Source organism: Dreissena polymorpha, chromosome 8 (assembly GCF_020536995.1).
Source record: "Dreissena polymorpha isolate Duluth1 chromosome 8, UMN_Dpol_1.0, whole genome shotgun sequence".
Lineage (NCBI taxonomy): Eukaryota > Metazoa > Mollusca > Bivalvia > Myida > Dreissenidae > Dreissena > Dreissena polymorpha.
Genome location: NC_068362.1, coordinates 44,403,876 through 44,430,483, shown reverse-complemented (window position 1 = coordinate 44,430,483; position 26,608 = coordinate 44,403,876). Strand labels below are relative to the sequence as shown.

At 36.3% G+C, this 26,608-nt stretch overlaps 1 protein-coding gene and 2 non-coding genes across 3 annotated transcripts; all 3 read right to left on the bottom strand.

Moving 5' to 3' along the window:
- Positions 1 to 6,773: 6,773 nt before the first annotated feature.
- On the bottom strand, positions 6,774 to 13,187 carry LOC127842818 (serine/threonine-protein kinase dst2-like). Its single transcript, XM_052372561.1, has 5 exons — positions 13,000 to 13,187; positions 9,902 to 10,029; positions 9,355 to 9,578; positions 8,363 to 9,080; positions 6,774 to 8,026 (listed from the first exon to the last, which is right to left on the bottom strand). The coding sequence occupies exons 1-5, from the start codon at positions 13,162 to 13,164 to the stop codon at positions 7,051 to 7,053; spliced, it is 2,211 nt and encodes a 736-aa protein (XP_052228521.1). The 5' UTR covers positions 13,165 to 13,187; the 3' UTR covers positions 6,774 to 7,050.
- A 6,361-nt stretch (positions 13,188 to 19,548) lies between these two features.
- Positions 19,549 to 19,630, bottom strand: Trnas-uga (transfer RNA serine (anticodon UGA)). The gene has a single exon. It is a non-coding gene; the product is annotated as a tRNA-Ser (tRNA).
- Positions 19,631 to 19,828: 198 nt separating this feature from the next.
- Trnas-uga (transfer RNA serine (anticodon UGA)) lies at positions 19,829 to 19,910 on the bottom strand. Its single transcript has one exon. It is a non-coding gene; the product is annotated as a tRNA-Ser (tRNA).
- Positions 19,911 to 26,608: the final 6,698 nt, after the last annotated feature.

Here is a 26,608-nt window from a genome sequence, read left to right as displayed (position 1 = left end):
AATCCATGGTAAATAGTCGGCCCTATCTATCAATGCGGTATACAGACTTGACAAACGTCTTTTTATAGAATTAACTCCAAAGCTCTATTTGATGAAGTCATGCTTTCACTTTGTTCAGTCGCCGTACTAAATATGCATAAATTTGTGAGTTTTTGGATGTCCTTAGATGTTCGCACCAGGGTGCCGGCGCCAGTGTATTTTACGGATACTTGTTTCCATTTGTGTTAAAGGCGGATACTAACGCGATTTGCGTTACCCTCGATTATGAGTTGTTAAATCTGTATGCATATTAAATTAAGCCACTCGCTCTGCGGTGACAAACTATTTACATATCTCGAAGAATATGAGCAATAAACCGCAGGGTATTCTTGTCGTGGTTGCGAAATCTTGCTAGCGTATAGTGCTAGCATAATTTGATGACATAATGAAGTAGTCCCTATTTTTAGCAGTCATCTGCGAAATATTACAAACTTCTAAAACGACATTGTCATTTAATATAAAGAAGTGAAACTCCAGCTGCTGGAGCAGTATTAAATTCTCATTATGAACAATTAGTTGGTCCTTTATTTAAGGCAAGTTACCGATTACCCAAACAGTACAAAACAGTACAATACAGCACAATACAAACCAACATAAACACAAAATATGAATAAAGCTGGGGTCACCGCCTTGGAACGGTCAATGCAAAGCATTGGGGGTTTAAACCGGTTATAGAGCGCTCAACCTCACACTTGGCCAAGCAATATTCATAATACATTTAAGTGTAAATAAAATTTAACGTCATAGCATTGTAACTCAAATTAAACAATAATAAAAGGAAATTAAAACACATTCAATTTAATTACAATTTAATTACTCAATGGTATTGCAGAAACCAGAGCAACAGAGTTACAACTTTTTGACGAACGATCAAATGTAACTACAAACAAGTGTCAATTACATTCCTTCTTTATAGAAAAAGATTTAAGAATATAGCGTCATTAAGTTAATATTTCAGATAATCATCGCGCAAATACAGGAAGAAGCAGCAATAATGGGTGTAAAAATTCCATATAAGTCATAAACTATAAAAGCAATATATCTCCGCATAAATAGTTATATTACGTTTTTACACAAACTGTGAGCTGTTGCAATAAATAATTTGGTATGTAACAAAAATAAATAAAACGGAGATAATACAAACGTCTCTTAATAGGATCTCAATTTTGTTGACATTTTTCATATTAAAAGATCAATTTTGTATTAATAACATAACACATAGGCCATTAAAATCAGGGAATGTAATAAAGAATATGTTCTTTAAGATTGAACATATATTTGTTCGCCATGTTGGTCGGAATATTGGACATATAATATAATGAAGTTTTTAAATTACATCGTTCAATGCATTTTCAAGGCTTAGTAGTGCTAGGTTTATGCGCTTAAACTAAAAAGTAAATACATGTACTTAAATAAAAAAAAAGCTCATTAACTTAGACATTTTTTTAAACAAACTAGCCGACGATACATTTTTTGCTTGTAACTATGGTTTTGAAGTTAATATCACCGCAAAATATCCTCGATCAATGTGATGACATCCCGCAAATGGTGAGAGCAACTTACACTTTGGAGAATAAGCACATCAACAATTAACAATAAGGATTAAACGCTTTTTTTTGGCAAACATGCATGCAATTGAACAGTTAATCATATTAAAACACATCACAAAGTCCTATGCCGATAGTATAGTCTCTTTCCTTTTTATTAAGGGAATAAGTAGTTCTATTGTACCGTTTCTTCTAGTTTCACGTCATGCTATAGATCCAAGCGTTGACGAAGAGCGGAAGGGTTACTAGTATGATGTCATACTTATATTAACTAGTAATTTTTTTTATTACCACATTCATATAGCGCCCTTTTCATACATTATGTGCGTTCAGAGGCGCTTCACATTTTCCCCCTGATCACTGGGTCATAAGTCGTCCGTTGAGATTCTGGAGATATTTCCGAATGTCCTGTACTCAATCTGTAATGGATTGCAATATTCTTTAAATCAACATCTCGGTAGTACTTTCTTCTGTACTCAAATCACATGCTATGGTTATATTAAATAGTCATTTCAACTTCGCTCAGCTTCACTCAACTTAAGTTAACTTTATTCAACCTCAATTACTTAAATGTATTACATTTACATGTATCAACGTCAATAACATGCAATCAACTTCAGTTTCACTATGAATGTAATTACTCTAAGCTGCATAAAATCTACACACTAGTTAGCACCAGTATGCGTTCAAGGACCAGAAATTCTGATGGCACTTGTCATACTTACGCTTACCACTCTGGGCAATTGCACGACGTTAGCCCTTTGCATGATGGGGAATTTGTCGTCTGCTAAAATGTCGTCTGCTGAATTTCTAAAATTAGCATTTTCTTTTTTTTTTCAAAGAATACTATCAGAATAGCAAACAGTTTGGATCCTGATGAGACGCCACGTTTTGTGGCGTCTCATCTGGATCCAAACTGTGTGCAAAGGCCTTTAAAATTCGGTTCCCGCACTGAAAGGGTTAACTGACACATTCACACAACATGAAATTGTACCTTTCCTAAAGTTTCTACAGTTTCTTATAAAACCCAGACTTCCTAAACAAAGATTGGTGGTCATCGGTTGAATTCTATTGCATATCAGGTATTGGGTGAAGTAAACCAATTGAGGATGAACGTTTTGAAACATCTAAGAAAGAAAAATCCAGCACAAAGTTGAATACAAGTATTTTGTCCTACTGTAAGGTTTTATTACGGCAACATGCACATGTGCCGTGTAGACACACGTCCATCTGCTAATCCTTACCCTCATCTTAAGTTAGAACATAAAAACACAACTTGCATGTGCAGGTTTCTAGTCTTACATCTCCGCTTAACGCATGTGCAGTTCAAATTTCTCATACAGGTTTTTTTGGGCGGCAATCACCATCGACGATAAAACCTACCGATAAGTTGACGTATATTCCATCAATCATTCATTATTATGACAAAATCTTAATTGCTCGTTTTAGCGAAACAGTTTTACCGTCGTATTCTGAAATCTCCTTTACCCGCACAACTACTGATTTGCATAATAAGGTAATTAATTGCTCATGACTGTCGGTCCTAAAATCGTACCCGTGCGCGGCCATTCGACATCGGTTCCTGCGTCAACAAGCGGGCGGGGATGAAATTTCATCCAGCATGTCTAAAGCGCAAAGCTCGACGAAGATACCGTCGTTTTGATGGTTTTATATGACACGTTCTCACGAATTATCCAATATTATTATTCTCTATCAAGTCCGACAAACGAATTAACATTTATTCTGACACAGGACGACATGTAATACTATACTAATAACCGATGTTCTTTGTTGTCGTAGGCCTGTTGCATGTCTATATTCAATGTGGCGATGCACACACAATCTTTACTGCGTGGTTTTTAAAAATGTATTATGGAAATATATGCATATCATTTTAAGTCTCCCCGTCTTGACTCGCTTCCATCTCTTCGCAAGTGATGTACATGTAGTTTGAGATACTAGTAACCAAACCGTACGGTTGAGGTTATGTCATAATAATCCTTCTACTATAGCCACGGCTTAAGATCAAACTAAAAACATCATTCAATGTTAAAATAATGAAAAAAAATCTCCCCTGTGACGTGTCTCGAAAAGTAAAGACACGTGTGCTGGGACACTTTAGCTCTCCTAGTGCTGGAACCAAATTTTGAAGGCCTTTGCAAACAGTTTGGATCCAGATGAGACGCCACAGAACGTGGCGTCTCATCAGGATCCAAACTGTTTGCTATTCTGATAGCATTCTTTAAAAAAATCAAAGAAAATGCTAATTTTAGAAATTCAGAACACGACAATTTTGCAGACAACACATTTCCCAGCATGCAATGGCTTAGGGTCCTCACAACTGAAGCCTTGGTGCGACAAGTCCTGATATGAAACTACAAACTAGACAAGCAAGTCACGAGCTCTGAAACAAACATATTATTATCACTCATAATAATATTGATTGTTCTAATCACATAAATACTTGTCCATTTTTTTTCCACTAACAGCGACACCTTGTTAAGCGAAGGCTATGATTTGAAGGAGTTTCGGCATACAGTTAACCTTTTCGTCGTCTTTCTATACCTTGTTTCGATTACAATTAAATGTGTAATTATCAAATAAGACACTATTTGCATAAGTCAATGTACATATTGTAATTCGTCCCTAAGTAGATGTAAAAAATGCTACAGTTGCTAATTATCCTCAGCCCTCCCGCGGTTCATGTGCACAATATCCTTATACAGGTCTAATGAATTGCCAGTTATTGCCGAATAATACTTCATGTTCTCAGCGTGATAATATTAACCATACATAATTATGTCACCTAATACAAGCAATTAATTTTTACATACATACATAAATTGCAAACGAAACAGTATATGTATTGGTAGATATTGCGGTGTTACCCCAGGATCACGTTACATGACTTAACACATTCGTCTACAAGCCGTATTCTGTGACATGCATGTTAACTATTTTTGTATTGTGTAAAATACAATAAAAAAAGCATTCAATGTAGGCAGTAATTAAACATTAACAGCAGGGACAAATTTTTGAGCTGGGAATACAAATTACTATGAAATGAAATATGGTGATAATAAAATGCATCATATTTTGCATAACTTATTGAGAAATACAATGAACCTACTGCACATGGTGATTTGCTGAGGGGCAGCACACATGAGATGATTTGAATTCTACTTGAAGTGATAATTTGTTTTTAATCGCACTTACATGTTTGTCATTTGATTTACACGTGTAATTACTACGAAATATTACGTTGCACTAATTATGTTTCTTGAAAGGATATTTATGCCTGCCAGTAACCTTTCGAAAGGTCTTTAATTCGTGTACAAGAACTTTGGTTTGCTCAAACACAATAGACTACACACACATACGGTAGTCAGATATTGTTTCCATAACCAACACTATGTTCGCCCCATATATTTGACCTTTTATCTTGAAGAATGACCTTGACTTTTCATCACTCGAAATGTGCAGCTCCATGAGATACACATGCATGCCAAACATCAAGTTGCTATCTTGAATATTGCAAAAGTAATGGCCAATGTTAAAGTTTGACGCAAACAAACCAACAAACAGACAGGGCAAACATAATATGTCCCCCAGTATAGACTGCGGGACATACAAACACATAATTCCGATAATTCACTAGTAATTATAATAGTCTTAGCATTAATAGATATTTCTTCAGCTCTAGAAGTTTTAGTCTATCCACCTAGTTTTATCGCGGGGCTGTACGCCTATTTGACGTTAGATTTTTGGGGCTCGCTCATGACTACATTACTTGTATGTAGTTCCAAAAAGTTTAAAGTGTGAACACAACCGTGCGTTGTGACGAGTTTGACTCTTTAGACATGTGGATGTAATGTTGCATACCAAATATCAAAGCGCTGGGTACTGTTGTTTAAGAATAAGATTTTGAAAGTTATTTTGTATCGTTAGCTAAAATATGCAACTTGACCGCGGACATTTTTGACCTTAGAATCATAGGGGATGTGATTTTAATATCATTATATTTATTCGGTCCATTTCAATAATAATCATTTACTTTAAGATCTAAACAAAAACGGCGCGTCGTCGCTTTTATAACGATTATAACCTAAATCAAGTTCAGATTAACATGATAAAAATCGCACGTAAACTGCTTCAAACAATAATACATGTATTTGTTGCGTCAAAATCTGTAAAATAATTAGAGCAGATGGAAAAACAGTCATACAAAGTGAAAGAAAGAATTTCATAGCAATAGTTATATACCGTATACTTTGTAGTTCGGGGTTTCACTATTCAGATTGATAAGTTCATATGTTTAGGATAAATAATTTTATAAATTACACCATAGCAGCTCAAAATTTCGAGTTACACGCAATGCGAAAATGTGGTATTTTAAAAAAGGGTCCTTAACTTATTACATTTAATATAAATTGATGTCGTTTTTTTCTGAATATCGCTCCTTCGTAATATCGGGTCATTTGTGTCTTCGTACAATCATGCGGTCACTACAAGTACACGTTTTGTTTATTATACAAAATATTCGAATTATGTCAACAAACCACTAAATGGCGATGATAATCCTACGCAGAAATGCCAGCAATCCGTCAGTGGATTTAACTTTAACGTTTACAATCTCAATAATCAATAATTAGCATCACATGCCATGTCCTTCTCTTAGGTCTATGACTTCTAATTTATGCTGGCAGGGTTAAAGGATGTTTATGCCCATTACAATGTGTCAACTTATTAAAATTTTACTGATTCTATCTGTGTAATTTTCGAGGGTTTGTATTCAGACCCTCTGATACGATCTCATTTACATATTTAAGCTGATACTTGTTGTTGAAGGTCTAATATTTCACATTAAAAAGGTAACAAAATCCTCAAACTATACAATGTAAATCTGTTTTATAGTCACTTGAGTGGTTTATAGCTAATTTCGCCACCTCAACGCTTTCAGGCGTCATACAAAACATATCCGATGTCTAGCATCTTGTGTTTGACACCATCCAGACAGAAATACGACATAATAAAACAACTAATCATTCGCCAACAAATGCGAAGTGTGTGTTAAATTTCGAAATTACCGATTGTATATGTTTTGAAGGCCACCTTTTATTATACCGAATTTGCAAACATTTGCGCCTGCTAGAAAAATAGGGATTTAGGTTACGCACAACATTCAAGGCTCAAGTCTATGAATTTATACATAACTGATCGATGAATTTTAGAAGTCTAAACTCTCCATTTATCGAACAAAGTAATATGACGTTTCTCAAACATAAAACTACTCAAACACCATAAAATACTGCTTTACATCAAATTATAAAAGTAACAGACAGCCACGATTAGATCCAAAACAATAAAATATAAAACAAATTCATGACAAAGTAATTATTGAAAACTACTAACGGAGTTATTATTGTATTATATTGAATACAATATTAAATTACAATACACCATTTTATGTGGATATAATTCTTGTTCTAGATTCTGTAAACGACGATGGTTCACTGGAAGCCTTTACATCGATTTCTCTTACGTTCTCCGTCTCATTATATACAGATTCTAGATCATGCTTGCTGGTGACATGTAAGTGGCCATTTACACGTAGTCTTTGCTCACTCTCTTTTTCCTTGGACATACTATTTCTGCTTTTTCTGAGCCACACATCGAATGATACAGCTTTAGCACTTCGTTGTTCATCCCTCTCTCTCAACCTCTCTTTGTCGTACATTTTCTGAAATTCTTTTCGTTTTCTGTCTTCTTGTTCTCTCGATTTTAATTTCTCTTTCCAGAGATCGTAAGAGTACATCTTTTGTCTATCATGATGCTTTGCTTCCTCAAGCTTACGAATTTCATCTAAATCTGCTTTCAAAATCTGCCGGATCAGAAACTTCCGTTCCTCGGTGTGGTCCATCCATTCTTCGTAGGAAATCGCGTTCATTAACAACTTTTGCCGTTTCTCCTCCAGTCGTCTCTTTTCCAACTCCAGATCTTTCGACGTTCTCATCCTCGGCAAATGTTCCATAAACCCCCTTCGCTTGGTTCTCCATTCGCTGTAAGCTCGCATATGATACTCTGGAGGCGGATTAGTGCCGTCTCCTTCAGTTGTGCTTGCAAACTGCATTATTGTCATGATCGGTCGATTGCCGGGTGTCAAACTTTTTGCACTATTGTTTCTATTCATCTTTCGCACCTTCTTATTAAAATCATAAAATCTGTCAGCTTCAGAGTCACTTTCGTTGAAATCCTGGACCTGTTCTTCATCTTCGCTTTCATGTGCAATTTCCTCCTCTTCTTCCTTTCTTTCTAGCCACTTTTTAAAGGCTTCAGTAACTTCTTTACTTGATTCTAAAGTAGGTTTCTTTCTCTTTTCGCGTTCTGCCATTGGAACATACTCACGTTCAGGCTTCGACATTTTGCTGAAGTAATTTAATCTAAAAACAAAAAGTGAGACAAAAACACGTTTAACATAGCATGTAACAGTGACAAAATAATATTGAATTTGAAACTGATGATAAAAAGAGATTAATACTGTAAAACTTTTAAATGTTAATATACATTTACCCGCATTAGTACAATGCTAGATATTTAAGTCCTTAGAAGAAAGTTTGTTGAATATTTATTGGGTACTGTGTAACAATCGTTTTAAATAAGACATTATATATATATATATATATATATATATATATATATATATATATATATATATATATATATATATATATATATACATCACATCCGGATGACTTTCTTAGAATAATGACGTCTACCTTTCCTTTGTGAATTTCATTGCCCGAGTGATATCTTTTGACTCTTCTTTCCCACTGTCAGATGCTTTGAGTGGTGTCTCTTTCGTTACTTTTTCAGCCTTTTCGTCTTTCGCTGAATTTTGAACTGTTGAAAATTTAACAATTGTCTTTGGTAACGCTAACGTTACAGGTTGCACTTTAACAACATCGTCCACTTTGGCTTCAGTTACCCTGGTGTGCGGATGCTGGAATGCGGTGTCGCTCCATTTAACGTTATAGCCACGCTTTATCTTACCAGTAGTCGCATTGCTTAGAGACGAATTTGTCCTCACATCCCGTGCAGAACGTGGGTTTGACTTTCTGACTTCTAGACTTGGAGCGCTTTTTGATAACTGTTTCCGAATGGCATGTTTCGACACATCGGACTTATTTACTGCCGTTGACGTGCTCGAGTGCGCCCAAAACGACTCTTTTGTATACGATTTTGCGCGATTTTGTCCTTTCTTTCCCGCAACACATGAGTTTCCTCTTAAATTCAGTTGCATTAAGCGAATTCTACGGAAGCACAAAACTGCGTTCATTTTCTGAGCAATTTTTAGTGGAGAATCGCCGTGACAGTCCGGTCGATGGATAACAGCACCTTTGTCCACTAGGTGGTCCATGATGACCACCATATCCTTGGCAACGGCCGCATGAAGTGGGGTCCTACCGAAGATTGTGGTGGAATTGGGGTCAACACCTGCAAATAACATTGTTTTGTGTATATAAATGTATATAAATGTTAACCAATAGTAAATGTTAAAACACACATTCAAACACACATGCAAACTGTAAAGCAACGATTTATACTCACAAGATGAAAGTGTCCAATGATATTTATATACATGCAATTTATTTAATTACATGTCCATACTTGTATGCACTATTTAACAAAATATCAAGCATGTGTGCCTTCTTTTTTAAATGACTTACAATATTAACAAATACATGTAGATGTAAATTCCAATGCATACCAACAGAGAGTAGCATGCTGACCATACGTTGCATTCCCATGTACGCTGCCATGTACAGCGCCACAGCGCCCCGTTCCCGCACGACGCCTTCGTACCGCCCCGCCTCATCGGGGCTTATTACGATGTTGCCCTTTAGGTGGACGCCACCGCTATGGTACACCTGCTCGATCTGGTTGTGATATACCGCCTTGTACAACGACACCCACGTTTCAAGGATACGCAACCTTTTGGAGAAACACACATGCCCATTAACAATAAAATGATGGTGGTGGTGGTGAATAAGTAGAAGATGATGATGCTGATGATGTTGATGGCGGTTGTGGTGGTGATGATAATAATGATGATGATGATTTTGATGACGGTTATGCTGACGAAAATGACGACGACGCTGATGATGATCATCATTTATTATGTTACTTCTATATCGATATATTTTACATTTCAATGGCTTGTTACTAGTACTTAAAAAACAGATTTATGGTTCACTTTAGTAAGTCCGATGAATCAAAAGCGTCACTTTTTACGATAAATTTAGAACAGCACGTACTTTAGCACGTAACCATGCAGGATGTTTTCCTTGACGACGAGCTTCTGGTCAGGAAGTAGTTCCTCTCCATCCGGGTACGTGACGCTGTAGATTTGACTGGGAAGGCCGGCTTCAAGTTCAAGTTTGTCCTGTTATTATTACAAAGTGAGATTGGAATTATGTGTATTAAAAGCTGTATTCCGTAATACGTGGTAAACAGGGTTCAGGATCACGTGACTTTGTGGGATTCACTTTAATGCATTTAAACACGACGGTAGGTGGTGCTTTATTTCAAATAACGTTTTAAAACATTTTTTAAGAATTTCAACAAATGCATAGAAAACATTTTTTATGCTGCGTATGGCTATGTGAAATCCATAAGAATTACTTTTAAGCCTATGTTTATGGTCCAACAATCGATGTATACAGCATATATTTACACGGTTTAGCAGCACGTAACGAGCAATGTTGGCACCGATGTCAGACGTTTTCACTATTTATTCTTAAATCTTAAGGTATCGGCGCAAACTGAAACAAAACTGTCTTTTATGCACTGACGATTTTTTTTACAAATGAATTTCAATAAATTTGGATATTTGCAATCAAGAAAATTCTTAATGATGTGATTACATTTTTTTCCAGCTCGTGTGTTAAAACCGCCCCTGAAAACCCCGTTGATCTTGCACCCTGCATAGAGCTAGGAGTTGTAATAATACAAATAGATGTTCCATGCACGTAGATATTTAGTGGCGTTTTCTATACACAAAACCCCACTTATCTTTGAATATCGGTTACACAGATTTCTGTTGAATTCTGATGAGTGGCGTACCCCTTAGTTGTGTTATTCAGGTACATACAAAACGTTAACGTTTTTATAAGCCAATAAAGAAATATCAAGCAAAATGTGTTACCTAAATAAACCACAACTGTCTGAAAGTGTAAGCTCTTTTCATCTAATACTAATGTACATGTAGTCAAGTTAATAAATTTAATGACACTTTTGATGGAAAGTTTCATGTGTCTATGCAAAATTATACCAGGCCCGTAGCCAGGGTTTTGAAAGGAGGGGGTGAGAATTTTCATTTAAGTGGCGAAGGGGTAAGGTGCGGGAGAGGCTACCCCCCCCCCCCCGTCCCCTGTAATCAGGAGGTTTGGAGGTCCTCCCCCTAGACAATTTTGAAGATGAAACTTAATATCCTGCATTCTGGTGACGTTTTATCTGTATTTAGACACTAAAGTTATAGAGCATTTTTATATGACATTTCACTTTCATTTACCATTCTCAGTGACTGATAAAAACATGTTGGGTGCATGTTGGGTGCCACCCCCCCCCCACCCCCTGGCTACGGGTATGATACCTATGACACATCACCCGCTTAACGCGCTATTTCCTGAACTGAATCAGATATTTTAATAATCAGCATAATTTTACTAGTGTTAGGTATTAATCTTTATATTAGGTAAGGGTGGTTTGGTTTAGTTATACTGGCGTAATTTGTTAATCTTATTAGGTAGCGGTGGTTTGAGTTGTAAGGATTAGAGAGACTGTGGCGTGTTCGTTCCTTAAATAGAAGAATTAACGTTACAGGACTCATTTGTGTCAACTTTTAATTGTGGGGTCAATCAACCACGTTTAATATTTTGAGAAAAATTTATTGAAATTTAATGGCATACATTTTGCTTCGAAAGGATCAGTTATGCATAACTATTAAATGCACTGCGTTCTTGGAAAATGGGTCTTAAATGTGGGTATAGTGTATCGCATATTAGGCTGTGCAGTCCGTAAAGGTTACACAGGGAGGACACTTTTGCGGCTAAACTAGATTTTTGTTATGAAGAAACTTCCTTGAAACGAAACAAAAAAAAACACACAAGAAAAGCGGGAAAAGGTCGTCCCTGATCGGCCGTACTGACTAATCTGGGATAATACTTTACACACAGGCATTAAGCCAATCTTTCTTAAAACGCGGCTCCAATATATTGTGCTGATTATGGACGGTGTTGGATCATCAAATTTTAGAAATCGTTAAATAATAGACGATTGTTGTCATTAACTAACGGTATGTTTTTAACAACTCAGCTCACAAATTTAACTCGAACGATAGATTTCGAACGTATCTCTTCAAAAAGTGTTGCTGATACTTTACCCTACATACATTACCTCACTGTGTATGTTGTGAAATTATAATTATGTGACTTTGTACTTCTCCTATGTTATGTGAAACATGTGTTCATGTTGATTTTTAAAATACAAATTCCTTAACCGTTTGTTACGCTCTTTAACAATAATTCAGCAAAAAAGATTTGCCACAAACGTAGTGTAAAAAAAACCCGCTAATTCCAACAACTTGAGTGGTTCAGTGGTGGTTTTGCTGAATATGGCACCGGGTTCGAGTCCCGCAAGAAATGGATATTTTTTAACTTTTTTCAAGTCATTGTAATAAAGTTTAACTATTCATACTATTTCTGTTTTGTAAGTAAGCGTATTAAATAACACGTCCCATTCTCTGTTTTATACACAAATGTGTTTATTTACATTTATTAACTCATCGTTTAGGTTTTTGAACCTAAACCTTTCAATAGACAATCGATTATAACATATCTTACAACTTCATGTTCTTAAACTCTCTTTTATAAATAACTGGAGTGCTTTTTCCTATTCCGAACTTTTAAAGTGTACCTGTTACGTTTAAGTCAAAGTAAGCTTTTATAATAAAAACATTGTTTATTTCTAGGATTTACATTCACAATATACTTAGACATGCTTGAACGATTAAATTCACAAGAAAACTTTCTATCATTAAGAAAGTTCAACGCAAGCCCCGCCACTTTTTAAACAAACGAGCCGTGTTCTGATAAAACTGTGCATAATGCATGTGCGTAAAGTGTCGTCCCAGATTAGCATGTGCAGTCCGCACAGGCTAATCAGGGACGACACTTTCCGCTTTTATGAAATTTTTCGTTAAAATGAAGTCTCTTCTTGGCAAAAATCCAATTTAGGCAGAAAGTGTCGTCCCTGATTAGCCTGTGCGGACTGCACAGGCTAATCAGGAACGACACTTTACGCATATGCATAATGCCCAGTTTTGTCAGAACGCGATACAAATGTTGTGCCTGACCTTTATCTCGAGGAGAGTGATACCAGATGGAAGGTCTCGGAGCGTGCGCACTTCCTCCGAGGGGAGGACCACGAAGACGGTGAATCGGATGGAGCGGGGGTCCACCCAGGGCAGGGCAGCCGGCGACGGGCTCTCGCACTCGTCGTCGGCGTCGTCGGACGACATGGTTTTTATGGAAACGAGATGCGCTCTTGATATAGCATAATTTCTGCAAACATTAGTGAACAATTTGTCCACAAAGCACAAACTATTTGTGTGTATTCGTATTATCAATATCTCATCATTTATTGACAGTAATTGTAAATTATAGATCTTTCAACAAAACGGCAACTGCAGACTTCAACAGACCTCTAGTAATTCAACATGGTCATGTAGCTCGAAGCGGAAGCATTCATTATAAAATGAGTCGTAGCCTAAAAAACTGGGCATAATACATGTGCGTAACGTGTCGTCCCAGATTAGCCTGTGCAGACGACACTTTCCGCTTTTATGAAATTTTTCTTTTTCGTTTCGTTTGAAGTCTCTTCTTATCACAAATCCAATTTAGGCGGAAAGTGTCGTCCCTGATTAGCCTGTGCGGACTGCACAGGCTAATCAGGGACGACATTTTACGCACATGCATTATGCCCAGTTTTCTCTCAGCACACGACTCAAATATTTGCCGTTTGAGACGTGTATGTCAGAGTATTTACAACGGTCTGGAAAAGAGCATGGAAGGTCCTCCAAGAGACGCCGGCGTACCCCCCCCCCCCCTCTTTGAAATATTGATCGACATTTAAACTACTCGAAATTATCTTCTTCAATAAGTCCTGAGGACTTATAGAGATACATGTAATGCTTATGTGACAAACTAAAACCCCGGGTATCACGTTATCAGAGCCATTAGTGGTAGGATAGCTGTTTATACCCGCCTCGTCGACAACGATAATAATATTTACAAAATTTGTAGTGGTGTGTACCCGTCTCTGTATATACGACTTCTCTTGTAAACTTACATTATCGAAAACGATTTCGCATGTAACATAAATCACTTATTAAATCTAACGTTAAATTTCTCAAGTGCTCCATGACTTCGAGCATACAATTCAAACATATATAGGTGAAGTCGTTAAAAGATGAACGATCAACCTAACGTATATTTGAGAGTGCAGTACGTTTAGAACGTATTGTGTAACAAGCATATTTCATATTTATATAAATCGTTATCCCATTTATGGATTCATAGTTTGCTAATGTATAAATTAGATTTAGTAACCACATGTGCATGCATTGATTCCACTAATGCTTTTATACTGTATGAACGATATCTGCTCTGATACACGCTCGTACGTTATTGAAATTCAATTTATAATGAATTTAAATGGACAAAATAAAATCAATATCTATAACGAATTTTGGGCTCCAAAAAAACGTCATTTAATATTGCTTTCAAGATAAACAATCGATGATGGCTTAAAAGAGGATTTTTCAAGTACAGTGTATACATGTATTGTCATCTAGTCCCACTAAAAGTATTCAATCGGAAAATGTGATTGTATTTTGTCGATTTGAACATGACACATCGATATAAACTTCGCTGATTTGTTTGTGTATAAAGATACAGCTATCGTTGTTAGATAATCCAATCACCGGAGCAACAAATTGATCTCGGTCGTTAAAGCGGAATATAGTGAACTGAACCGGTAGTTCGCATTACGAAAAAAAAAATAGTCGTTTGTCAGATTAAGTTAGAGTCGAAATTATGTCTGCAATGTCGTTTTTAATTGGTTTATAAACAACTCCTAAGCCATCATTGTTGCCTTAATACATGTATTTCAGAACAACATACACACCATATTTGTTAGTGTAACGGATATAAGCTTACGTGGACGGCATATGCCAATCTGGGACGACACTGCTTGTGTGCGTTATTGCCAGGTTTCTCAGATCTCAATAGGATTTTATGTCTTTAGTTTGTATTGATATCGTAGTTGAAATAGGCCAGATTTAATCATGTACTGTATATATCTTTACGTGTATTCATACACCTATTAAACGCAACATGTACACGTTTCACTGTTGAAAAATAAATACGTATTTACTTGTTTTTTCCTTAACATGAGCTTTAAATTGTCATGTTACTTACCACATATACTGGAAGACTTAGCTTAGAAGTGGACAACGTAGACGACGGCTTATCTAAAGTCGTTGGAAATCGCACCCATTAGATGTCTGAAAGAAATTTATAACTTTTGTATAAACAAGAGCACCTCACAGCGGGTGCCAATGCTCGGCTGTGGGTGCAGTTTGAAATAAATGAATGCTTGTCAGAAGTGACCTTGACCTTTGACCTAGTGACGCAAAAATGAGTGTGGCGTGTAGAACTGATCAAGGTGCATATACATATGAAGTTTCAAAGTTGTATGTGGAAACATTTTGATTTTAGAGCCTATGTTAAGGTTTAAGCAAGACGCGGACGGCGGACGACGAGCTGGCTATGACAATACCTCGGTTTTTCTCCGAAAACAGCCGAGCTAACAAGAAACCGTCGGAGACGGGTGATGCTACCAAAGGTTTTTTGTCACAATATTGCACTATATATTCAGATAAAAGGAAACGTCTTGATGGGCATAGCTTTGTACAAAATAATACGATGGATGGTTTAGCTACATAAAAATTTCAAAGGGCCATGACTCTCTAAATAAATCATCTAACCAGAACTCACAAATAAAATGCGCATCTCCTCAAGGTAGTTAAGCTTCCCATAAAGCTTCATTGAATTCCAGTCCGTAGTTGGGGGACAATAATTGCTTAATATGTACAGTTTATAGAAAAATTCAAAGGGCCATAACTCTGTGAAAAATCATCCGACCAGAACCGGCTAATAATATGCACATCTCCTCTTGGTAGTGAAGCTTCCCATAAAGTTTAATTGAATTCCGGTCATTAATTGCTGAGAAATAGCCCGGACAAAAATTGTGCACGGACGGACACACGCACGGACAGACGAAGCGGCGACTATATGCTCCCCCCAAAAATTTTGGTGGAGCATAATAATAAAAAACACAATTTGCTCAATTGGTTGATACATAAAGTGTTCTTTCTGAACGTTCCCGCCAGCATGGTTCAAGTTAAATGTTTCTCAATTGGACCTAATTGTCTGTGCCTATATGTGTGATACATTATAATACTAACTCTCGTGTCAATACGTGTTTCACATTGACCAATAAGATAAACATAGGTACCGGTACTTAACACTTTTCCTGATCGGTAAATCCTTTAATCGTTTTAGAAATTACGTTGCATTGTGCGTAACCCAATTACAGCAAATAGCCAAAAACCTGACTGAAAAGTGCATACATGTTTGTAAATATATATAAGTAAACTGTTTATTGAGCGCTATTGAAAATACTACAAGTATGCATGTATACATGGAAATGTTGCATTTTGAACATGAGCATGAAAATATATGTACACACTTTGAAAAATCATAGATACACAAACAAAGTTTATGAAATTTACCAACGTTATATGTAATGCTTAGTAGCAGTCCTTACCATTTCATTATTCCTTGACTATTACGGGAATTCTTAAGCGTTCAAGTCTTGTTAATTCTTTCAGTTATTCGTTTATAATTAAACGGCTCCATACACACAAAACGAATGACAATGCTACTTCAGCATGGACGCGGATCCAGTAACGCAAGGTTAATATTGGGACGTGTAACATCACCCATCATTACGAATATCAAGTATTCAAACACAACCGATTAAACAAAACCATTTAAAGTTAAACATTAAATGCACGAAATAAAATTAAACATTCCATACCTGCTTTAAGACGAACTGACTTAATCCATGGAGAAAACGCATTCGTGTGTGAAAGGGCCACAACAAAAGCCTCATGTACCTACTGCGATATTCAATTTTGTTTAATTAATAAAAAAAATCAGCCAAATCAAACACACGCGGTGGGTATGTATTTTTCAAGGTATTCGCTCGGTTTGATTTATCTATAGAAAGTTATCTTAAACATACTTTAAAACTCCACAAGGCTAAAGCAATCGTTGAAAGTCCCGTATCGATCCATTAATTACACACACACACCGGCAAAAAGATTAATATGTTTACATACTGTCTTTGAAAGGATTTTAACCTATAGTGATATTACTTTCACGCGTTTGCACCGTTCGGTACGGAGCTAACGTTTTCGTTTAAAGAAATACGACAAAGACAAGAAAGCCGCATAAGTTCAAACTTCAGACGTCCAAACTTCACTCAGACCTAGCAACTATGTTTGGGACCGAAGAGTCACTTTCCTTTTATGTAGCAGACATGGAAAATATTTCATTTAAAACATTCTCCTGTTTACATAATGAAGTAATTATGATTTCTCAAGAGATAACCGACAAAAGTAAGACACCGAACTCTGGCTATTGTTCCAGTATTGTTCAGCGGTTTTACAAAATACTTTGATACCACAACTGAGCGGCTTTGGTAAAGGTTTAAATGGCTAGGTTTGAAAAGAAACGGATTTGTTTATCTATCAAATAAACAAATGTTTGCACAGGATTGTTCGTTGAAAGGGTGAAAAAGAATGCGTTGTCCGTGTTACCATATATGAAGGATAAAACTTCCTCTCTATTTAAACAGCAGTCAATCCGGATCATTTTTAAAACGTATTATTAGTTTCATTACCATCATCATAATCATCACCACCACCAACAATATCATCATCATAAAAAACAACAAGGAAACATAAATCCATACTCAGCGTTTGCAGCATGCGTAAATTTTTTGAAAATATCCCCTAAATTATGACTGTTATAATAAAATATGTATGCACATATATATAAGAAGCAACTGCTAATATATGTTGTGCGCCGCATAATTAAACAAAACTATGGTTATAAATAGTATGCATTGTATATAGAGATATGCTCTTCTTAAACTAAAGTGGTGGAACGTAATTGAATGATTTAATTTAAGTATGTGGCGTTATTGGTTACTAGTAAAGTATTGATATGTCAATACGATTACACAATTCGTTTGAGGAGCATGACACATAATTATGTACATAGACCATGAACAGACCATCCCAAACCGTTAAAATGAATTTACCAGAAATAGCGGCATGCTGATTTAAACCTAAAACTAAATATTAAAAAAAAACGTTTATTTTTATTTCATGTACATTATAAACAACAAAACTTGTAAAAATTGTGGTTTGATATTTTCTTTCTAGATGTGTTGAGAAAGCTTGGAGGATTTAGTATGCGTATTTCAGGAATTTATTTTAAGGGAACAACTTCCTTACTGTGCAGGTTACGAATCAGTAATTTTATACATGTATGCACTACGCAAGTGTCCAGAAATTATCGAGGCTCCGTGAATCGATACGTGCTGAGTAGATCTACTCGATAAGGAATCATACTTTTCTTCCGCAGCGGCAAACGCAGTGACGTTATGGTTACATTGGTATATACTATTGCAGACGTTACATGAACATACCTACAGAAAATAAACATGCTTTAAAGTTGATTTTTGACAACAGTCTTTCAAAGCTATCAAATTTTTCATAAAGTTTTGAATTGGCTAATCTGTCATCACAACTTGTGGTTGATGACACTGATATTTTGATATGAAATTCATGTTATTTTAATTCTTTTGCCCGCACAAAGCATTCTTTCTCTGCAACTTGTCTTTCGTCCCAGCAAATACCTGTCAAGTCAGTATCAGCTACCATAACCCATTTATCAAACAATCTGACAAGGATATAATTTATGTTCCTAATACCTTTTAAAACAAAATTAACATAATTAACATTTGCCAACAGTGCTATGACCGGGAATATTGGTTATCATCACTGTTTGTGACACATCACGTCGCATGTGTCGCATCATATATACAACCGCGGACAATATAAGCGGTACATCATCACATCATCAAATTACGTGTTTAATTAAGAAAACAGATACTTCTAACCTTAAATATTATAATTCCGTTATCAGGCTAGCGCTCTAACGCACACGGTAACATCAGCCAACGACAACTATCCATCATTCGAGAACTGAATTAGTGTTTTACTTTAAACAATTTTGTATGTTATGCCACTGGCCATTCGAGACTATATGTTGACAGCATGTAACCTTAGAGTGATATGTATGAATGCATGTGTTTTTCTATGTTTACAACTTTTCCGCGACAATGATTGCAATATGTGCGGACCCAGAGTTTGTCACTTCACTTCTATCTAATCAATTAACTGGACGAACAAAAGACTGGCGATTTTGTTCAGCGGTGTTATGGTATCGAATAATAATTGCATAAATTTGTTGAAAATTATCTTTTCCCAACTTATGGTGTCATTTTAAATTATGTTTTGTTCTTTTGTGGAGATGCAGTAACCTTAATAACGCGGTACACGCATTCGATTGTAAAAACGAAAATAACACCGTTTACATTAGTTGAAAGATTTGAAAAACGTTTCGTCTAACTGGATTGTTCGAAAGTGTTGTGGCAATTTTAATGAGAGTCCATGAAATGCATTGAGGAGAAGCAAAAGATTTAACGCTGCGAGCAGGGTTCGAACCTGCGCGGGAAGATCCCATTAGATTTCAAGTCTAACGCCTTAACCACTCGGCCATCACAGCTTACGAACGTTAAGAAAGTTTACATTAAGATTCATCTGAATGCTCGATTATAAATAAACTTGGGATGTGACATTAGTTGAAAGATTTGAAATACGGTTCGTCTTACTGGATTGTTTGAAAGTGTTGTGGCGATATGAGAGTTAAATATGGCAATGCATTGCCAATTAAACCTGATGTTAGGAAAAGCAAAACATATAACGCTGCGAGCAGGGTTCGAACCTGCGCGGGAAGATCCCATTAGATTTCAAGTCTAACGCCTTAACCACTCGGCCATCACAGCTGGCGAACTATGTTGTAAGTTTACATGAACATTCATCAGAATGCTCGATTATTATTAAACCTGGGATATGGTAGATCTACGCTCACTCGACACGACAAGTTATAGTATGCATGTGTCAACTTCGGTTTACAACTCGGAGCTTTCAACGCAGTAGAGAAACGTGTACTTATGCTCGGGGTGGTAGTTTGAGATAATATGAGTCGTGTTTTGAGAAAGCTATGCATAAAGCATGTGCGTAAAGTGTCGTCCCAGATTAGCATGTGCAGTCCGCACAGGCTAATCAGGGACGACACTTTCCGCCTAATTGGATTTTTGCTAAGACGAGATCTTAAACGAAACATGTCATAAAAGCGGAAAGTGCCGTCCCTGATTAGCCTGTGCGGACTGCACAGGCCCAGTTTTCTCCAAAATGTATCTGCGACATATTCATTATTGATTTATAAACCCTAACTACATAATATGTACGAAGCTGTCTGGACTTGAAATTAAATCATAATTTTACCATGTAAATGCGTTAGGTTGCAATGCATTTATTCATGAAACAGATACTACAATTAAGTCAACATTATCAATAAACATTTTTCGTAAGACGATATATCGAGGGGTTAAAGCCAGAACGTGATAAGTGCACTTTTTATCAAAAATCACTTTTTTGCACTTTCATAGAGTTATTCCAACGCTCTACAATATGCACTATTCCCTGGAATCACATCTTGAATACAACATAGTTTATCCGAAAGAACCAAGGTGCACTAAGTGCTTATCGACAAATATGGTGTATGCCAGAATGCTTCAAGTGCATTTAAGTCATTTTGGCACAATAAGTTTTCATACATATTGAGAGGAAAAACATGTGCCAAAAGGATTTAAGTGCACTTAAATCATTTAAACATAAGCCATGTGTGCATATATTTTAAGGTAAAAACAAAATATGAAGCCCTTTCCTTGTTAAGGAATTATTGCATCTTGTTTATTTAAACAGGAATACACAAACTATTGTGCTTATTTGTAATTAGATAGGGAGAATATGCCTTCATTGGTGCTTATCTAAAAGTCATTATTCTCCCACTAAGATGGTAAAATAAGATTTGATCTAGAGGCTGTTTTACCGATTCCATGTTCTCGTGTGAGCCAAGTTTATTATAAAAGAAAAAGAAAAAGTTTCAATATTTTCTTTTACTGTTTACAAAACACAAGTTTGACATGTTTATTGTGGAACGAAACTGAAGGAAAATGCGGCTGTGAAGTGGGAACCTGTCTTTTGACTTACATGAAATCCCTTCCCATCACAGTAAAGAATGTCTGTTTTTATTCTGACTGTTGTAGTGGTCAAAATCGAAATTAGGTTATTACTGTTGCATTGAAAAATGTAAAAACATAGACACCATTGAACAAAAGTATTTAGAAAGTGGACATACCCAGATGGAGTGTGATAGTGTACCTGCTTCCATTGAATGAGCAAAGAAATTTACATTGGTATATTTACTAATGGGGAACCAATTGTGAGGGTTACACCAAAGAGAACTCCGTATGTTGTAGTGCCTATGAAAAACTATGACGCTTTTTATATCAAGCATGTAGTTTAAACTGTAATGCTGCCAAATGTTGTAAATGTAAGTGGACAAAAGGTTATATGGACAAAAATAAAATTGATAAAACTACAATTGTGATCCGGGTGTGTGTTTTTTAAGTGCAGTTTTGATGTCACCAGTTTTCAGTGTGGTAAACTCATATCCTCTATAAAACCAAATCAAATCCTCTATCAAAGGACCTTCTATAAAATGTGACATTCAACCCTTGTAGATTCCAAACTTCCAATTACAGCAACAAAGAAGAAAGACCTGCCATCACTTTGCTCTGAATGGATAATTCCTTCAGAATATCACCAGTATTTCAAGAATATTCCAGACCCAGATACAATAGAAGATAGATAAGATGCAGATGTGGAATAGAATATCTGAATCTTAACTTTCTTCCATTGTTAAGGTTGGAGACACATTTGCATGTCCTGTTCAAATCTAGAATGCAAAAGAAAATAAGTATGTACTTCTACAAAAAGAATTACCATTATAATTATTAAAATAAACTTGTTTTAAGTGCACATGTTTCGTTTAGTCTCGTAAAATAGATGCATAGCACAAGGCTGTTATGCTTTAATGGCACTAAGTCCTGTATGGCATAAGAAAAGCAGGGTTCAATTATTATGCAAAATAGCACCAAGTGCACTTAACACAGTTTTACTCTGAAAATATATATGTTTTACGTTTATGCCAGAATGAAGTAAGTGCTATTTTGAATACAAAAGCATTAAAATATTGTATGCAATCATATAATATGTTTACAATGTCATAACAATACTATTACCTATATTATAACCAAATATTACGCTGATATTCATATTCATTTAAAAGTTGTAGTCTGTCAAACCTTAATTTTGCGTTTTTCTCCACTATTTGAAAAATGGAGTTATCACGTTCTGGCTTTAACCCCTCGATATGCTATTATGATATTTGTTTTCGCGCGCTTTTTTACTATTGTCAAAGTTCACGCAATAAGTCTCGCGTTTACCGGAAGTGCCAAAAAAATCCGCCATTTTCTGATATGGCATCGCGCTTGCAACAATGAGATATAACCGCTAGTTAATGTTTCCCTGTACAAAAGGTATCGGCCATCATCCGCTGGAATCTTTTGACACTGTGTTGGCAATAATTTGACGAGACGCATTTTGTGGGCAATGAATATTAATTTGACTATGATGATACAGCGACTATTCGGATGGTCTCGGATTTAATCGCCAAATCTCTATCAACTGCAGCGAGATAGGGAGAAAACAGATGGTTTCATCTTATGTTTCATTGCAGTTTAATCACTCTAATCGACCATAAAGCAGGACAATGACGCTCAATGCACCGCGGCCGCTTGTTAACCGAGAATTTATACCATGTTTCTTCACATAGTAACTCTATGCCACGATGTTTTTTTTTTATTAAAAATGCGGCAATGTTTTGTTCAAACTTCATATGTTTGTAGTAGTTGTAGTTGTTTCTTAGCCTATTTATGCCTAGTGGACTCTCCCGTCCTTCTTAATTGGATCAATTTATTTCCAAAATTAGGGATTTCTAGAATACTTATTTCTATATTTAGAATATTTCTTACAGAAATTCCTGTAAGCAAACAGCGCAGACCCTGATGAGACGCCGCATCTTGCGGCGTCTCATCTGGGTCTACGCTGTATGCCAAGGGCTTTTTTCTAGACGCTAGGCATAAATGGGTTTAACTACAGTAGTAGGTCAAGAAATTTGACAAAAGCGTTAATTGTACGAAACGAAATGCGAAAAATTCATATGCTACAAGTAGTGACTCTGAATTTATGTGACATACTGGTAACATATTGTATTTACATTCTGGCAATTATAAACATCGCAGAATAGGACCAATAATCTTAAATTATATCACAAAGAATTATAAATGAATACCATATTTAACTCTTTCAGTTTTAGCTATATAAATAATTTTAATTCCACTTACTACCCCAAAACACGCACGGCAACGAGAAAATTGTGTGTTTTACCTAGGGCTGGCATCGAATACCAATATCGGTATTCGAATGTTCGCAAATTCATTCAATCGAATATTCGAATATTCGCATAAAACGGCTGGATTGATTTTAACTTGTTATGTGTTAATTTCCATTGGTTTGTAAGTTATATCCGTTTGCTAAATACGAGGCTGTTTATTAACGTTGCTATCGAATAATTGTATCGCTGTCGACTAATACTATGACCGATACTGTGATCGGGCACAAATAGAATGAAAAACATCGTGTCATAGAATTTTATTTTTTAATGATTCCACAGATTTGTAGCAGACCGCGCATATGTTAAACTAATTTTACACACATTATACGTTGCGGTCTTCTTATCCACAGACCGTGTAAAGTATTCCATACTTCAGAAGGGGCTGGTGGCATTTTCAGATTTGAATTATGATTCCTTGATGATTGTTTAATTTATATCATCTGTTACTGTTGGGTAATTCACATATTTAAATGTCTGTTCAAACTGTGATCACAAAAACTAAATTATTATTCGCAAGTAAATTGAAGCCCTTAATTGGTACCTAATTGACAAACAACAGTTCGGGCCCTTTCTTATAGTAAGTATATTGCATTGCGCGATTTGAGTAATTCACACATTTTAATGGCTGTACATACTGTGATCACAAAACTTAATTATTATTCGCCAGTCAATTGAAACCGTTAATTGGCACCCCATTGGCAAACAACAGTCGGGGCCTTTCTTAGAGCGTGTATATTGCATTGCGCAATCAACACTGATACGGGCCGCGTTATCAGTTTGACACGAAGAACGTCACGTCACACATGTAACTCCTAAGTGATTTCGGTTGCTTTTTAGTAAGCGGTTCGCAGGTTATTAAATATTGGTGAAATTACGTTTGGAAAAAATGCGAATATGCGAATATCATTTTTATTATTCGAATGCTGACCATTCAATCGAATATTCGATTATTCGAATAATTTTGCCATCCCTAGTTTTACCCATTTTAGGAGTGGAAGTCTGAATAATAGTGTATCAATTTTGTGTTTTTAGACGCCCAAGAAAAAAAAACACCCTGTCAACATGTCAATGAGCTAAATAGTTGTACTTACATTCTGTCTTCAACGTTCTTTAATTCTCGCCGATCAAATGGCCGGTCACAAGACACCTTGAATCTAAGACTGTCACGCCCGCGATGTTTCTAATTGTATATTTGCGGCCGGTAGCACAAGCATATCTTCCCTTACATATAATTAGTAGACGGGAATTTAGCCCGAAATGAATTGGATTACTGTGGACAAGATATCGCCTGTTTTTATAAACGAAACCCATGTCCCCAGTTTGCTTCGGTTTCGTTCGTTTAAATAGAACATGTGCATAATTAAAGAGTACGAGGGGAAGAACATATTCAAAACATAATAACATACCAGTGTCCTCTCTCCTCTCCCATCTCAGGTTCTCACATATATTGATGAGGTTTGGGATTAAATTGTGAGATTGAATATGTAGTAATAGATGGATATCGGTCGTACCTTTTACTAGTGCCGGGGATATGAATAATAATGTGTTTCCACCACGGGATAATTTAGCCTCGCTGTGGGAAAACGGGGTTTAATGCATGTGCGTAACTGTTCCCCCAGAGTATTCGTTGCAGCCCGCACAGACTCATCACGAAACGTTTTGCTTAGACTGGATTTTTGTTTTAAAGAGACTTCATGTCAACAAAAACTATATTATAGAAATAAAAGCGGAAAGTGACATCTTTGACAAGCATGTGCGAACTCCACAGGTTTATCTTGGACGACACTTTATGAACATGTAAGCATCCCAGTTTTCACAGAACATTGTTCATTAATTAGTAAGATTGCAAATACATCGGAACATCTACTACTGTTTACATTTAATGTATAACATCTTTAGTCAATATATATTTAAAACAGTCTTAAATGAAGTAATACAAAATGTGCATACATTCGTACGTAGGAGTTTTTACTCATTGAGAAGCTTGACATATTTTAGGCGAATACGATATCACATTGTAAGATGACTGAATCCATTCATACCTAGCGTCTAAAAAAAGGCCTTGGCAAACAGCGTAGACCCAGACGAGACGCCGCATGATGCGGCGTCTCATCAGGGTCTACGCTGTTTGCATAAAGGTATTTCTGTAAGAAATATTCTAAACACTAGTATAGAAATAAGTATACTAGACATCCCTAACTTTGGAAATAAATTGATCCAGTTTAGAAGGATGGGGGAGTCCACTAGGCATAAATGGGTTAATCTCCATTGTGAAGTGTATAATTACTTATTTTCTTTACAAGTTAGCATGGGACACAGCTGTTAACAATGTTAACGACACAATTAATATTCTTGGCTTCGGCTGACAATAATTATCTTATCCGATTCGTTGACATCTCATTCTCAAATCTTTGGAAAGCAACATATTACATGCAATCCTACCCGACTATTCATTGTGAGATTAAAGATATTGCCCCTGGTAAGAATGGAAATGCTAATCTGACATCCTTCTATTGATAATATAATAATTATGTCGTATCTTGATATATAAAGCGAGAACACGGCGATGTGGTTTAAAAAGGTGTTTGCTTACCTATCTCATTCGACAAGTGTGTGCAATTCAAGCTTACTATAAATTCCATACACGTACTGACTTGTGAGTGGACACTTAAAAAATTATGTGATACAGGAATGCTAAAATAGTTATTTTGATAAATAGTTAGATGTCTCGAGTAATCTGCCCCTAGCACTATGGACAATATTCAGACTTGTATGGAGTAATCTGCCCCTGAGCATACGGGTACCAGACAATGGTCAGACTTGTCTGGAGTAATCTGCCCCTAAGAAAACGGGTACCAGGCAATGGTCAGACTTGCCTGGAGTAATCTGCGCCTGACATTACGGGTACAAGACAATAGTCAGAATTGTCAAGAGTAGTCTGCCTCTAAGAAAACGGGTACCAGGCAATTGTCAGACTTGCCTGGAGTAATCTGCGCCTGACACTACGGATACAAGACAATAGTCGAACTTGAGTGGAGTAATCTTCCCCTAAGAAAACGGGTTCCATACACTAGTCAGACATGAATGGAGTAATCTACACCAGACACCACGGGTACCAGA

Bases quoted from the DNA above. Each gene is read 5' to 3' on its own strand.
- LOC127842818 (XM_052372561.1), bottom strand. From the start codon at position 13,164: ATGTCGTCCGACGACGCCGACGACGAGTGCGAGAGCCCGTCGCCGGCT. The intron at 9,081-9,354 runs GTATGCATTGGA...TGTTATTTGCAG, and splicing joins CAGCATGCTACTCTCTGTTG to GTGTTGACCCCAATTCCACC. The intron at 8,027-8,362 runs GTAGACGTCATT...TTTTGTTTTTAG, and splicing joins ATGAAATTCACAAAGGAAAG to ATTAAATTACTTCAGCAAAA.